This window comes from Salvelinus alpinus, chromosome 26 (assembly GCF_045679555.1).
Source record: "Salvelinus alpinus chromosome 26, SLU_Salpinus.1, whole genome shotgun sequence".
In the NCBI taxonomy this organism is placed as follows: domain Eukaryota; kingdom Metazoa; phylum Chordata; class Actinopteri; order Salmoniformes; family Salmonidae; genus Salvelinus; species Salvelinus alpinus.
Window position 1 is genome coordinate 25,543,958 of NC_092111.1, and position 16,240 is coordinate 25,560,197.

Consider the following 16,240-nt stretch of genomic DNA (forward strand, 5'->3'; position numbering starts at 1 on the left):
GGTTGTGTAGTGTACCTAGATGGTAGATGGTTGTGTAGTGTGGCTAGATGGTAGCTGGTTGTGTAGTGGGGCTAGATGGTAGATGGTTGTGTAGTGTGGCTAGATGGTAGATGGTTGTGTAGTGTGGCTAGATGGTAGCTGGTTGTGTAGTGTGGCTAGATGGTAGATGGTTGTGTAGTGTGGCTAGATGGTAGATGGTTGTGTAGTGGGGCTAGATGGTAGATGGTTGTGTAGTGTGGCTAGATGGTAGCTGGTTGTGTAGTGTGGCTAGATGGTAGCTGGTTGTGTAGTGTGGCTAGATGGTAGCTGGTTGTGTAGTGTGGCTAGATGGTAGATGGTTGTGTAGTGTGGCTAGATGGTAGATGGTTGTGTAGTGGGGCTAGATGGTAGATGGTTGTGTAGTGTGGCTAGATGGTAGCTGGTTGTGTAGTGTGGCTAGATGGTAGATGGTTGTGTAGTGGGGCTAGATGGTAGCTGGTTGTGTAGTGTGGCTAGATGGTAGCTGGTTGTGTAGTGTGGCTAGATGGTAGCTGGTTGTGTAGTGTGGCTAGATGGTAGCTGGTTGTGTAGTGGGGCTAGATGGTAGCTGGTTGTGTAGTGTGGCTAGATGGTAGCTGGTTGTGTAGTGGGGCTAGATGGTAGATGGTTGTGTAGTGGGGCTAGATGGTAGCTGGTTGTGTAGTGTGGCTAGATGGTAGCTGGTTGTGTAGTGGGGCTAGATGGTAGATGGTTGTGTAGTGGGGCTAGATGGTAGCTGGTTGTGTAGTGTGGCTAGATGGTAGATGGTTGTGTAGTGGGGCTAGATGGTAGCTGGTTGTGTAGTGGGGCTAGATGGTAGATGGTTGTGTAGTGGGGCTAGATGGTAGCTGGTTGTGTAGTGTGGCTAGATGGTAGCTGGTTGTGTAGTGGGGCTAGATGGTAGCTGGTTGTGTAGTGGGGCTAGATGGTAGATGGTTGTGTAGTGTGGCTAGATGGTAGCTGGTTGTGTAGTGTGGCTAGATGGTAGCTGGTTGTGTAGTGTGGCTAGATGGTAGCTGGTTGTGTAGTGTGGCTAGATGGTAGATGGTTGTGTAGTGGGGCTAGATGGTAGCTGGTTGTGTAGTGTGGCTAGATGGTAGCTGGTTGTGTAGTGTGGCTAGATGGTAGATGGTTGTGTAGTGTACCTAGATGGTAGCTGGTTGTGTAGTGTGGCTAGATGGTAGATGGTTGTGTAGTGGGGCTAGATGGTAGCTGGTTGTGTAGTGTGGCTAGATGGTAGCTGGTTGTGTAGTGTGGCTAGATGGTAGATGGTTGTGTAGTGGGGCTAGATGGTAGCTGGTTGTGTAGTGTACCTAGATGGTAGATGGTTGTGTAGTGTGGCTAGATGGTAGCTGGTTGTGTAGTGGGGCTAGATGGTAGATGGTTGTGTAGTGTGGCTAGATGGTAGATGGTTGTGTAGTGTGGCTAGATGGTAGCTGGTTGTGTAGTGTGGCTAGATGGTAGATGGTTGTGTAGTGGGGCTAGATGGTAGATGGTTGTGTAGTGTGGCTAGATGGTAGCTGGTTGTGTAGTGTGGCTAGATGGTAGCTGGTTGTGTAGTGTGGCTAGATGGTAGCTGGTTGTGTAGTGTGGCTAGATGGTAGATGGTTGTGTAGTGTGGCTAGATGGTAGATGGTTGTGTAGTGGGGCTAGATGGTAGATGGTTGTGTAGTGTGGCTAGATGGTAGCTGGTTGTGTAGTGTGGCTAGATGGTAGATGGTTGTGTAGTGGGGCTAGATGGTAGCTGGTTGTGTAGTGTGGCTAGATGGTAGCTGGTTGTGTAGTGTGGATAGATGGTAGCTGGTTGTGTAGTGTGGCTAGATGGTAGCTGGTTGTGTAGTGTGGCTAGATGGTAGCTGGTTGTGTAGTGGGGCTAGATGGTAGCTGGTTGTGTAGTGTGGCTAGATGGTAGCTGGTTGTGTAGTGGGGCTAGATGGTAGATGGTTGTGTAGTGGGGCTAGATGGTAGCTGGTTGTGTAGTGTGGCTAGATGGTAGCTGGTTGTGTAGTGGGGCTAGATGGTAGATGGTTGTGTAGTGGGGCTAGATGGTAGCTGGTTGTGTAGTGTGGCTAGATGGTAGATGGTTGTGTAGTGGGGCTAGATGGTAGCTGGTTGTGTAGTGGGGCTAGATGGTAGATGGTTGTGTAGTGGGGCTAGATGGTAGCTGGTTGTGTAGTGTGGCTAGATGGTAGCTGGTTGTGTAGTGGGGCTAGATGGTAGATGGTTGTGTAGTGGGGCTAGATGGTAGCTGGTTGTGTAGTGTGGCTAGATGGTAGATGGTTGTGTAGTGGGGCTAGATGGTAGATGGTTGTGTAGTGGGGCTAGATGGTAGCTGGTTGTGTAGTGTGGCTAGATGGTAGCTGGCTGTGTAGTGGGGCTAGATGGTAGCTGGTTGTGTAGTGGGGCTAGATGGTAGCTGGTTGTGTAGTGGGGCTAGATGGTAGATGGTTGTGTAGTGGGGCTAGATGGTAGCTGGTTGTGTAGTGTGGCTAGATGGTAGCTGGTTGTGTAGTGGGGCTAGATGGTAGATGGTTGTGTAGTGGGGCTAGATGGTAGCTGGTTGTGTAGTGGGGCTAGATGGTAGCTGGTTGTGTAGTGTGGCTAGATGGTAGCTGGTTGTGTAGTGTGGCTAGATGGTAGCTGGTTGTGTAGTGGGGCTAGATGGTAGATGGTTGTGTAGTGTGGCTAGATGGTAGCTGGTTGTGTAGTGTGGCTAGATGGTAGCTGGTTGTGTAGTGGGGCTAGATGGTAGATGGTTGTGTAGTGGGGCTAGATGGTAGATGGTTGTGTAGTGTGGCTAGATGGTAGCTGGTTGTGTAGTGTGGCTAGATGGTAGCTGGTTGTGTAGTGTGGCTAGATGGTAGCTGGTTGTGTAGTGTGGCTAGATGGTAGCTGGTTGTGTAGTGTGGCTAGATGGTAGCTGGTTGTGTAGTGGGGCTAGATGGTAGCTGGTTGTGTAGTGGGGCTAGATGGTAGCTGGTTGTGTAGTGTGGCTAGATGGTAGATGGTTGTGTAGTGTGGCTAGATGGTAGCTGGTTGTGTAGTGGGGCTAGATGGTAGCTGGTTGTGTAGTGGGGCTAGATGGTAGCTGGTTGTGTAGTGGGGCTAGATGGTAGATGGTTGTGTAGTGTGGCTAGATGGTAGCTGGTTGTGTAGTGGGGCTAGATGGTAGCTGGTTGTGTAGTGGGGCTAGATTGTAGCTGGTTGTGTAGTGTGGCTAGATGGTAGCTGGTTGTGTAGTGTGGCTAGATGGTAGCTGGTTGTGTAGTGGGGCTAGATGGTAGCTGGTTGTGTAGTGGGGCTAGATGGTAGCTGGTTGTGTAGTGGGGCTAGATTGTAGCTGGTTGTGTAGTGGGGCTAGATGGTAGCTGGTTGTGTAGTGTGGCTAGATGGTAGCTGGTTGTGTAGTGGGGCTAGATGGTAGCTGGTTGTGTAGTGTGGCTAGATGGTAGCTGGTTGTGTAGTTTGGCTAGATGGTAGCTGGTTGTGTAGTGTGGCTAGATGGTAGCTGGTTGTGTAGTGTGGCTAGATGGTAGCTGGTTGTGTAGTGGGGCTAGATGGTAGCTGGTTGTGTAGTGTGGCTAGATGGTAGCTGGTTGTGTAGTGGGGCTAGATTGTAGCTGGTTGTGTAGTGGGGCTAGATGGTAGCTGGTTGTGTAGTGTGGCTAGATGGTAGCTGGTTGTGTAGTGGGGCTAGATGGTAGCTGGTTGTGTAGTGGGGCTAGATGGTAGCTGGTTGTGTAGTGTGGCTAGATGGTAGCTGGTTGTGTAGTGGGGCTAGATGGTAGCTGGTTGTGTAGTGGGGCTAGATGGTAGATGGTTGTGTAGTGGGGCTAGATGGTAGCTGGTTGTGTAGTGTGGCTAGATGGTAGCTGGTTGTGTAGTGTGGCTAGATGGTAGCTGGTTGTGTAGTGGGGCTAGATGGTAGATGGTTGTGTAGTGGGGCTAGATGGTAGCTGGTTGTGTAGTGTGGCTAGATGGTAGCTGGTTGTGTAGTGTGGCTAGATGGTAGATGGTAGCTGGTTGTGTAGTGTGGCTAGATGGTAGCTGGTTGTGTAGTGGGGCTAGATGGTAGCTGGTTGTGTAGTGTGGCTAGATTGTAGCTGGTTGTGTAGTGTGGCTAGATGGTAGATGGTTGTGTAGTGTGGCTAGATTGTAGCTGGTTGTGTAGTGGGGCTAGATGGTAGCTGGTTGTGTAGTGGGGCTAGATGGTAGATGGTTGTGTAGTGGGGCTAGATGGTAGCTGGTTGTGTAGTGGGGCTAGATGGTAGCTGGTTGTGTAGTGTGGCTAGATGGTAGCTGGTTGTGTAGTGGGGCTAGATGGTAGATGGTTGTGTAGTGGGGCTAGATGGTAGCTGGTTGTGTAGTGTGGCTAGATGGTAGCTGGTTGTGTAGTGTGGCTAGATTGTAGCTGGTTGTGTAGTGTGGCTAGATGGTAGCTGGTTGTGTAGTGGGGCTAGATGGTAACTGGTTGTGTAGTGGGGCTAGATTGTAGCTGGTTGTGTAGTGTGGCTAGATGGTAGCTGGTTGTGTAGTGGGGCTAGATGGTAGCTGGTTGTGTAGTGTGGCTAGATGGTAGATGGTTGTGTAGTGTGGCTAGATGGTAGCTGGTTGTGTAGTGTGGCTAGATTGTAGCTGGTTGTGTAGTGGGGCTAGATGGTAGCTGGTTGTGTAGTGGGGCTAGATGGTAGCTGGTTGTGTAGTGGGGCTAGATGGTAGCTGGTTGTGTAGTGTGGCTAGATGGTAGCTGGTTGTGTAGTGTGGCTAGATGGTAGCTGGTTGTGTAGTGTGGCTAGATGGTAGCTGGTTGTGTAGTGTGGCTAGATGGTAGCTGGTTGTGTAGTGTGGCTAGATGGTAGCTGGTTGTGTAGTGTGGCTAGATGGTAGATGGTAGCTGGTTGTGTAGTGTGGCTAGATGGTAGCTGGTTGTGTAGTGTGGCTAGATGGTAGCTGGTTGTGTAGTGTGGCTAGATGGTAGCTGGTTGTGTAGTGGGGCTAGATGGTAGCTGGTTGTGTAGTGTGGCTAGATGGTAGCTGGTTGTGTAGTGGGGCTAGATGGTAGCTGGTTGTGTAGTGTGGCTAGATGGTAGCTGGTTGTGTAGTGTGGCTAGATGGTAGATGGTAGCTGGTTGTGTAGTGGGGCTAGATGGTAGCTGGTTGTGTAGTGTGGCTAGATGGTAGCTGGTTGTGTAGTGTGGCTAGATGGTAGCTGGTTGTGTAGTGTGGCTAGATGGTAGCTGGTTGTGTAGTGGGGCTAGATGGTAGATGGTTGTGTAGTGTGGCTAGATGGTAGCTGGTTGTGTAGTGTGGCTAGATGGTAGCTGGTTGTGTAGTGTGGCTAGATGGTAGCTGGTTGTGTAGTGGGGCTAGATGGTAGATGGTTGTGTAGTGGGGCTAGATGGTAGCTGGTTGTGTAGTGTGGCTAGATGGTAGCTGGTTGTGTAGTGTGGCTAGATAGCTGTACAGGCTGTGATTATTGTATGCATATCATTTGGAAAATGTTATTTTGTTTTGATTACAAAGAAAATGTCACTGTGTTTAGTAGTGTCTTGTAGACCCATGTGGGCTAGGCACCGCTAAGTGACACTTCAATAAATCATATAAATCAAAATCAATAATATCAATCACATACAATCACAGCATCACGTGTGTGTGTGTTCTCACCCTCTTTGGTGTCAGCCCGAGGGAAGCGGAGTGGCAGACTGTTCTCCTTTAAACTGAGCTGCTGGAACAGAGGCTTACTCTGGAGAGACAGACAGAGAAATAGAGGGATGAAAACAGAAGGGAGGGGAGAGAGAGGGATAGGGAGAAAGAATGAGAAAGACAGAGGGATAGAGAGAGACGGAGAGAGAGAGAGGGATGGAGAGAGGGAGAAGGGGACAGTGGGACATAAACCATTAGATTATAAAAGGGATACTTTAGGATTTTGGCAATGAAGCCATTTATATACTTCCTCAGTGTCAGATTGAACTCGTGGATATCATTTTTATGTCTCTGCCGGCAGTTTGAAGGAAGTTGCTAACTAGTGTCAGCGCAATGACTGGGGAGTCTAGTAGACACCATAGCCTTCCAGTCATTGTGCTAACGCTAGTTAGCGTTTGCCCGCAAAACTAACTCTAACGTCCTTCATACTGGATGCAGAGACATAAAAATGCAATTCATGAGTTCACCTGACTCTGGGGAAGTATCCCTTTAACTGGGCAGTGACAGATCATTTTCGTCTACCAATTATCTCCCCCCCATTTTCTCTCTCTCCCCTCACACTTCTTCCATCCCTCTCACCTTTTGTTGTGGAGGACATTCATCCACTGTGCTGAAACAAAAACAAACAGAGAAACAACTCCATATTTGCTTGTTCATGAATAAAGATTTACTTGAGAATTGAAGCTTCCGTTTCCTCTATCCCACCCCCTCTATCCTCCCACAGACAAACCGTAGGCTGTGCTCATGTCTCATAAACAATGGCGTCCTTGTGCTGTACATACACACACGGATACACACACACACTCACTGTCTACGTCGTAGAAGCTTCTGGAACTCCTTCATGTCTTTCTCCAGAGACGGAAACTCATAAAGATCCTCTAACACACACCTGGAGAGAGTCTGACACACACACACACACACACACACACACACACACACACACACACACACACACACACACACACACACACACACACACACACACACACACACACACACACACACACACACACACACACACACACACACACACACATTAACATACACCTCTAACTGACACTTAGAGATATATTTAGGTTTAAGTGTTGTAAATGTATGTGCAGACATGTGCCAGGGAGAAAACAAAGCTGCAAGCTCACAAGCACACAAACACTTTAGTTATCGCTGTCACTGACATGCTGAATATATCTCCTTTCCTTCCTGTTACTAGGCAGCTATTACCTGGGTTACACTAGATAATCCCCACGACAACCCTCACACACTGGTTACCAAACCTGTGTGTCTCCTCCTACCTTCATGAATGCCTTGATGTGTTCGTCCTCTCGTAGGAAGTCCTTATATAGGCGTGTCCAGTGAGCAACTAGGTGTAATACTTTCCTCTTCCTATAGAGGGCCTCCTTTTCATCCTCCTGACCTTGACCATGCACACGCTTACTGCTGTAGGTGGGACAAGTTAAGGACAATACACACTACACAGAAACACAGACAGACAGACACACATGCAGTGTAAAGGATATTGTCCGAGCAGGGCCTGACAGAGGTCGTTGGTCGTCATGAACACTAGGTATGTCAACAGGAAGTCATCCAGCAGCAGCTCTGAAACAGGAAATGCATCACAGGTCACGAACTTCTATACCTCAGACAGTGAGAGAAAGACAGGAACGTTGAAAGAGGGTTTGTGTCAAAAGTGCGTGGGCCAGATTAGAGTCCACAGCAACATGTTATTTGTGCTCTGAAGGCAGCAGCCTAACCGCTAGACCTCCCCAGGCCCACCTACACCTCTCTGCAGTTGTGTTAATTCAACTTTCTTTGAGAGCTGGGAGAAATGGCCTAAAAATCATATCTTGATTTCTTTTCAAACTTATGGGCGATTCAAAATATAAGGATATCTCGATTTGTTTAATGTATTCTCTGAATAAGCTTCGTTGTACAATTAACGGTCAAATACACAGCATTTTAAACAGTCAGCAATAATCTAATGAATTCAGGGATTGTGAAATTGGCCAGTCTGTTCGTTTTAGCCATGATGCTCCTGTACTGCCCGCGTCTGAGTTATGGAAGACATAGTGTCATAGTGCCCATAGACACCATAGTGATGAGCTTTGAGGGCACTAAGCGAAGGACACTGGGACTAAACACCTCCCTCTGCGACTGGATCCTGGATTTCCTGACAGGCCGCCCCCAGGTGCTAAAGGTAGGCAACAACACATCTGCCACGTTGATCCTCAACACGGGAGGCCCTCAGGGTTGCGTGCTTCGTCCTCTTCTGTACTCCCTGTTCGCCCACAATTGCGTGGACAAGCATGACTCCAACACTATCACTAAGTTTGCCGACGACACAACGGTGGTAGGCCTGATCACCGACAACAATGAGACTATTGGGAGGTGGTCAGTGTGTTGCCAGGACAACAACCTCTCCCTCAATGTGAGCAAGACAAAGGAGCGGATCGTGGACTACAGGAAAAGGAGGGCCGAGCACGCCGCCATTCACATCGACAGGGCTGTAGTGGAGAAGGTCGAGAGCTTCAAGTTCCTTGGTGTCCACATCACCAACAAACTATCATGGTCCAAACACACCAAGACAGTCGTGAAGAGGGCACGACAACGCCTATTCCCCCTCAGGAGACTACAAAGATTTGGCATGGGTAGCCCCGAGAAGAAATATCAACCCATGAACTTCACTCAACTTTCTAGAGTTTTCCCTGTTAGTTAACAATATCAACGTTTCCCTTTACTGTGGCAATTGTGATCGAATCAACGCAATATTAGCCACTTTCAATGCAACATACCGAAACAAAACAAACTATGCAAGATATTTTGTTGTAGGCAGAACACATCGGAGTAGATTCCATTGCACACGACTCAACCCATACTCTTCACTTGTGTGGCATAACCAATCAGAGCTGCAGTAAACCTATATGCAAATAGACCATTGCCATATATGGATCTATGCCACTTACTTTGAACTGGACTGTGTACAGCTATGGTCGTGAGTAGATGAGCTTGTTTTGAGATCAAAGCAAGAGCTGCATGCAACCACATGTGCACATTTTGTTCATATCCTTTGCTAGTTAGTGAGTTATTAGCCCAGTTATAAATTTGTAGTCAGTAAGAGCTGACTACAAGAGCACAAACGTGTACATTTCTAGACATCTTTGAAAAGCAAGTCAGATAAAGAGCTTTTTTTTGTCTTAAAGGGGCAATGTTGTATTTTGAGACAGGCTTGAATAAGCTAAGTATCCAATAGGCAAAGGGTAGCATAATTTGTCTGAGTCACTGTAATAATGGTATGGGGGATAATAATGCATCTTATTTTGTAAAGTGGTTTCTTGCATCAAACAACACATCTTCAGTCTGAAGGACAAGTGGATAAACAGGTTAATGTCAAGCCCTGTATGTTATTTTCAAAAGTCTCATGGAATGTAGGCCTACATTGAACACCACACATTGTCTGCTACTGTAGGCTGAATGATATAACAGTTATTTCCATGTTAAAATGTTATGGGATGTGTGTTCTCCATTGTTTTTGAAGGTATGCCACTCTGGTAGGCCTACATTATGATCCAATTGCCACAGTAGTCTACTTGGCCACTGGTAAAACTGTAACTAAAGCGGATACAGCCTCAGTGTTCACAGTAAACACGTGCTGGAAGTTACACAAAATGTTCAAAACGTCCAAGTTTGCACTCAGCAGACCTGAAACTTGCTCAGTGCCTAATAATTTTTTTGAAGGAACATTGGTCCTCATATCCCTAAACAGTTATACAGCTGCACCATTGAGAGCATCCTGACTGGTTGCATCACCACCTGGTATGGCAACTGCACAGCATCTGACCGCAAGGCGCTACAGAGGGTAGTGCGTAAGGCCCAGTACATCACTGGGGCCAATCCATCCAGGACCTCTATACCAGGCAGTGTCAGAGGAAAGCCCTGCAAATTGTTAAAGACTATAGCCAGCCAAGTCAAAGACTGTTTTCTCTGCTACTGCATGGCAAGCGGTACAGGAGCGCCAAGTCTAGATCCAAAAAGCTCCTTAACAGCTTCTACCCCCAAGCCATAAGACTGCTGAACAGTTAATCAAATGGCTACCCAGATTTTTATATCGACCCCCTTTTTTTAATGCCGCTGCTACTCACTTTACCCCTACCTACATGTACAGTACCAGTCAAAAGTTTGGACATCAACTCATGCAAGGGTTTTTCTTTATTTTTCCTATGTTCTACATTGTAGAATAATAGTGAAGACTTCAAAACTATGAAATAACACATATGGAATCAAGTAGTAACCAAAAAAGTGTTAAACAAATCAAAATATATTTGAGATTTGAGATTCTTCAAAGTAGCCACCCTTTGCCTTGTTGACAGCTTTGCACACTCTTGGCATTTTCTCAACCAGCTTCACCTGGAATATTTTTCCAACAGTCTTGAAGGCGTTCCCACATTTGCTGAGCACTTATTGGCTGCTTTTCCTTGACTGCAGTCCAACTCATCCCAAACCATCTCAATTGGGTTGAGGTTGGGTGATTGTGGAGGCCAAGTCATCTGATGCAGCATGTCCTGTTGAAAAACAAATGATAGTCCCACTAAGCGCAAACCAGATGGGATGGCGTATCACTGCAGAATGCTGTGGTAGCCATGCTGGTTAAGTGTGCCTTGAATTCTAAATAAATCACAGAGTGTCACCAGTAAAGCGCCCCCACACCATCACACCTCTTCCTGTACCGGTACCCCTTGTATATAGCCTCGTTATTTTATAGTGTTACTTTATTTATTTTTACTTTAGTTACCCCTATATATAGCCTTGTTATTGTTATTTTATTGTAACTTTTTTTACTTTAGTTTATTTAGCAAATATTTTCTTTCTGCATGGTTGGTTAATGGCTTGTAAGTAAGCATTTAACGGTAAGGTCTAAACCTGTTTTATTCGGCGCATATGGCAAAGATTTTTTTGTTGTTGATTTGATTTGACATGAGAACAGGCCGTGGCTTGGGTGGCTGAGGTCAAGGCTGATCTTCTTGACCTGGTGTTGTAGGTGTCCTTCATGATGATGGAAGTGAGTGCTATGGGTCAGTAGTCATTCAGTTCACTTACTTTCCCTTTTTGGGCACAGGGATGACAGTGGACATCTTGAAGCAGGTGGGGCTAACAACCTGAGCTGAAAATGTCCGAAAACACAACAGCTAGCTGGTCTGCACATGCTCTGAGGGTGGAACTATAAAGCTAGCTGGTCTGCACATGCTCTGAGGGTGGAACTATAAAGCTAGCTGGTCTGCACATGCTCTGAGGGTGGAACTATAAAGCTAGCTGGTCTGCACATGCTCTGAGGGTGGAACTATAAAGCTAGCTGGTCTGCACATGCTCTGAGGGTGGAACTATAAAGCTAGCTGGTCTGCACATGCTCTGAGGGTGGAACTATAAAGCTAGCTGGCAATTAGAGCAGGTGAGACATAAAAAGCGTATGGTTAGAAAGGTTAACTTCTCTATTACAGTAAAATAATGTCTCAATGTGTTTCAGTGTCCATATGACCCAGTCTGTTGGACCAAACCTCAAATGCAAATAGCGAGTTGAAACCGCTGGTCAGAGAGGAAGGAGTGATCTCTCAGATTTGTTGTTGTGAGTGGCAAAGGAGGGGCTTAGTGTGTGTGTGTGTGTAAACAGAGAGGAAGAGGCAAAGCGCGAGGTTTCACTCTCGCCATAATCAGTTAAAAATAAACTCAATGCGTTTCTATGGGTTTATTTTGGACCTAATGTAACGGATGTGAAATGGCTAGCTAGTTAGCGGGTACGCGCTAATAGCATTTCAATCGGTTACGTCACTTGCTCTGAGACTGAAGTAGGGTTTCCCCTTGCTCTGCAAGGGCCGCGGCTTTTGTGGAGCGATGGGTAACGACGCTTCGTGGGTGACTGTTGTCGATGTGTGCAGAGGGTCCCTGGTTCGCGCCCGTGTCAGGGCGAGGGGACGGTACTAAAGTTATACTGTTACATTGATGCTGTTGACCCGGATCACTGGTTGCTGCGGAAAAGGAGGAGGTTGAAAGGGGGGTGAGTGTAACGGATGTGAAATGGCTAGCTAGTTAGCGGGTACGCGCTACTAGCGTTTCAATCAGTTACGTCACTTGCTCTGAAACCTAGAAGTAGTGTTGCACCTTGCTCTGCAAGGGCCGCGGCTTTTGTGGAGCGATGGGTAACGACGCTTCGTGGGTGTCAGTTGTTGATGTGTGCAGAGGGTCCCTGGTTCGCGCCCGTGTCGGGGCGAGGGGACGTACTAAAGTTATACTGTTACACTAAGCTTGTCGCCTGCCTCAGCCTTTGGGACAATGACTCCCATTGTTAGGGCGAAGACATGAGCATCTCGTCATGATATACAGGTCTCTGGTGTAAATGGGAAGGTGCACACAGCACAGAAGGCACAAAGGAGTCAAGACAAATTACAACATGAGAACAAGTGGACATAAACGCGATACAGGCACTTGGAATATCATGCAAAAACATTCATTCGATTTATTTTGAAATATCTCTTCTCACTGAAGAGTTTCAGGAAGAATGGTATAAGTAATGGTGGATTATACAGGTCCAGCCCTGGCAATGCAGTTTCATGAAGGGCTGAGAATGCAGTTGGCCTGAGCAAGGCGCTGAATCACTGATCTACAAATCATCTTACATCCCTAATAGCCACTCATTATGTTATCAAGATTAGTGCATCTGTGCAGACTGAGCTTGCTGCACAACGTTAAACTCTGTCCATGGGAAACATGGAACAAAAAAAGTAATGGTTCGGCAGAGCAGTGGATAGAGCAGCCGAAAGGTTCCTATGAATAATTAACTAACCAGCTGTCTGACGTTTAGATAGGAAAGCAAGCTTTTTATAGAACACCACTTTAAATGACTAGACTATTTAGCTGGCTTCTACCTCTTTCCTTCTCTCCACCCTCCCCCCTCTCTCCTTCCACCCTACCTTTCCAATTTTCCAACTACTTTCATTTTCTCCATGTTAACAACTCTCCTTCACTCCTCCAATTTCATCTTCATCTTCATCTACAAACACACCCACCCACCCACACACACACACACACACACACACACACACACACACACACACACACACACACACACACACACACACACACACACACACACACACACACACACACACACACACACACACACACACACACACACACACACACACACACACACACACACACACACACACACACACACACCCACCCACCCACACCCACCCACCCACACCCACACACACACACACCCACCCACACCCACACACACACACACACACACACACACACACACACACACACCACACCACACACACACACACACACACACACACACACACACACACACACACACACACACACACACACACACACACACACAGACACACAGACACACACCACCCCCAGCCCACAGATCTAATCTTAGTAATCAGGTATTGTAGTGTTGTGCGTTAATCTCGCTTTAGGCTTGTTTCAGCTTGTTAAACATGTTGCTGTTTAAAACACACACACAGACACAGACGCGCGCACGCACTCACACAGGCACACAGGCGCACGTACACACACACTCCTCTCTTTCTTTTCTTTCAGCTCTCTTTTTGACTGGTGATCATTAGGGCCGAAGACTCATTTACCCAAGATGGTCTTTTGTCAGCGTTTCCCAATATGTCACGCTAGTTAGACAACACTGAAATATGCTACAATATATTCCTGAGAAAGAAAGAACAAAAGAAAGAATGAAGAAGAGTAGAAGTAGTAGTTATGTTGAAACATGTCAGGACATTCCTAACAGCAGGGGAGGGATTGGTGCACACAAACAAACACACAAATTAAATGATTTGGTGTACATTTAAATAAGTGTAATGGACTGAGTACAGATCTTTGGGGGATCCCACAATCACCAAACTATCTGCTGTGTGTATGTGCGACCGGAAGTCCCCACAAGAATAGTAAACTAACCTAAATTTGACCAATTGGGGACATTTTGTTAGTCCCCACAAAGTCAAATGCTATTTCTAAGGGGTTTAGGGTTAAGGTAGAATTTGTGTTTGGGTTAGAATTAGGTTTAGGGGTAATGGTTAGAAGTCAGGGTTAGGTTTTGGGGTTAAGGTTAAATAGGATTTAACAAGACTGTGCTAAGGATAAACAAGACTGTGTGTGTGTGTGTACGTGTTTACTCACCAGACACTCTGCTCTCCGGTGCTCCTCTCTGGTCATCCAGTCGTAGGTCACTCAGCAGGTGTTCTAGAATCTTCAGGGGTGTTCCAGCCACCACCACATACCTAAACAGACACACACAGAGAAAAGTTACACATAAACAAGGACTCACACACTCACGCACACACACACATACATGATACACACATACCAACACACCTGTCAGAAGCACAGGAGGAAGAGCGGGAGTAGTATTCCTCAGAGCTGCTATCTCTCCTTTCTCTCTCTTCCCTCTCCTCCTCTCCCTCCTCATCCTCCCCTTCCTCATCAATGTAAGGTAGACTACTCCAGTCATCTTCATCCTCATCATCAATGTAGAGCAGGTAAGGGACATTGAAGGTCAGGACAGAACTACTACAACAGTCATCGTCATCATCATAACTACCCTCTTCATCTTCCTCTGCCTCCACTAGTGTGACAGTTCTCAAGTCCATCTCAATTCCCCCAGAGGATTTGCTCTCTCTAGCGCAAAATGCCCAGCCAGGGTGCTCTGTCCTGGGCTGAAGAGCCAGCCTGCTCCCCCTGCCTGCCTGGAGCTCCACAGATATAGAGGCTCTATAGTAGCTCTACCCCAAAAGGGGATGTACTGAGGCCTCCCCTCTCCCTGCCTAACCCCAGAGACACACACACACCCTTTATAAAGTGTAAACACATCCTCTAGGCAGCAAACAGTCTTGCTTTCCTTTGCTTTGTTTCTCCCTTCAAGACAAGAAAATCATTCTCTCTCTGCTTGCAGCTAAAACACACACATTCTCTGTCATAACACACACAAACCCACACACATCCTCTAGGAAGCAAACACACAATCTATCTTGTCAGGGCAGAAGCTGGTGTGCGTGCAGGCATGCAAAGGGTGTGACTTAAGACAGAGGGAAAAGGAGGGAGAATGTAAAATATTTTTCTTGACATGGCTTTCAACGAACAGGTTTGTCTGGGACATACACAGCATATAGTCTTTATAGATTATATATAATGTTTACATGATTTATTTGTATATTCCAGCAACGCCTACAAAGACAGAGAGATTGAAAGTGAAAGATAAGGATACTGACCTCTTCTCTCCGTCCTCCTCTCTGGCCCCTCCCCCTGATGGCGAGGAAGCGGGGTTAGGTGATGTCACTGATGATGGCGAGGAAGCGGGGTTAGGTGATGTCACTGATGATGGCACTCTCTGTAGCACAAGGACGTCCCGACCCCTTTCCTTAAGACACACCCTCCCTACTGCCTCTCCCTGAGAGAGAGAGAGAGAGAGAGAGAGAGAGAGAGAGAGAGAGAGAGAGAGAGAGAGAGAGAGAGAGAGAGAGAGAGAGAGAGAGAGAGAGAGAGAGAGAGAGAGAGAGAGAGAGAGAGAGAGAAGAATTGTACATTGGTATTGTATGCAGAATATAGAGAGAAACAGGATGACAATGTGTGTTGTGTAGGGAGTTTTATCACACAGAGTGGAAAAGATACATATATTGTAGGGTGTCCAATCAAAAACGTATCTTTTGACCAATGAGTGAAAAAAGTTAATTACGTAGATAATCCTTTAAGAAAACCAATGGTCCAAACCTCATGTCTCTATCATAACCCGTTCAAAGGTTACAAGAGTTTTTACCCTTGTAGGATGGCCAGAATTAGGGTGACTAAATCAATGGAGGCCAGAGAAGAAAAAATAGGTCAAAACTCTGAAAAAATTGCATCTCATCAGATAGACTGGATTCTGTGCAAGAATGAAAACTACTGCTAACTTACAGGCTCACTTTCCCGACGAACTCGTCATCTTTCCTCTCGAAACCGCAGGACATAAAACAATATAGAGCTAAGATGTATATCGATTTTGAAACATGACATGACGTATTTTCATATTTTAGTGGACACTTGTCATATGAATGCAAAATTCCCGTTGTTGTTAGAAGATTTCTCACAAAAAGAAGCATCTCTGTGAAAGGTCAACGGAGCACTGAGCATATAAAAGGTTTTTTATTTTCAAAGTCTTTTACGTTTCATTCAGCTCATGTCATGCAACCTGCGGAATCAACTGTGAAGACCACGACCACCCTATCTCTTGGGCAAGACCCACCACATCTCCCATCAACTCCCTGTGAGCCGCAGATTAAAACAACGGTCTGATATCTGATACAGGGTTACCCCTCTATACACACACCAACCACACACACACACACGGCACACATAATGTACATCTACACACACAGTTAGAATCTGCTGCATCAAAACCACATCCATTTAGTTTGAGAAAGTATGCTAGCAATGTTAAAGAAAACAGAGTTTGGACATTTGATGG

The 16,240-nt window shown here is 46.5% G+C and overlaps 1 protein-coding gene across 4 annotated transcripts in view; it reads right to left on the reverse strand.

The window, feature by feature from the left end:
* Positions 1-16,240, reverse strand: part of LOC139555042 (rap guanine nucleotide exchange factor 5-like) — a 125,023-nt gene that overhangs the window by 55,816 nt on the left and 52,967 nt on the right. For all 4 annotated transcript variants that reach the window (XR_011670929.1, XM_071368438.1, XM_071368439.1 and 1 more), the window contains exons 10-16: positions 15,009-15,187; positions 13,921-14,021; positions 7,239-7,317; positions 7,014-7,164; positions 6,530-6,621; positions 6,301-6,331; positions 5,683-5,761 (exon numbers count right to left, since the gene is read on the reverse strand). Coding sequence is in view for 3 of the 4 variants with exons in the window: in XM_071368438.1 (XP_071224539.1) it covers positions 5,683-5,761; positions 6,301-6,331; positions 6,530-6,621; positions 7,014-7,164; positions 7,239-7,317; positions 13,921-14,021; positions 15,009-15,187 (712 nt within the window). In the remaining variant the exon portion in view is untranslated. The remainder of the gene's footprint in view (positions 1-5,682; positions 5,762-6,300; positions 6,332-6,529; positions 6,622-7,013; positions 7,165-7,238; positions 7,318-13,920; positions 14,022-15,008; positions 15,188-16,240) is intronic.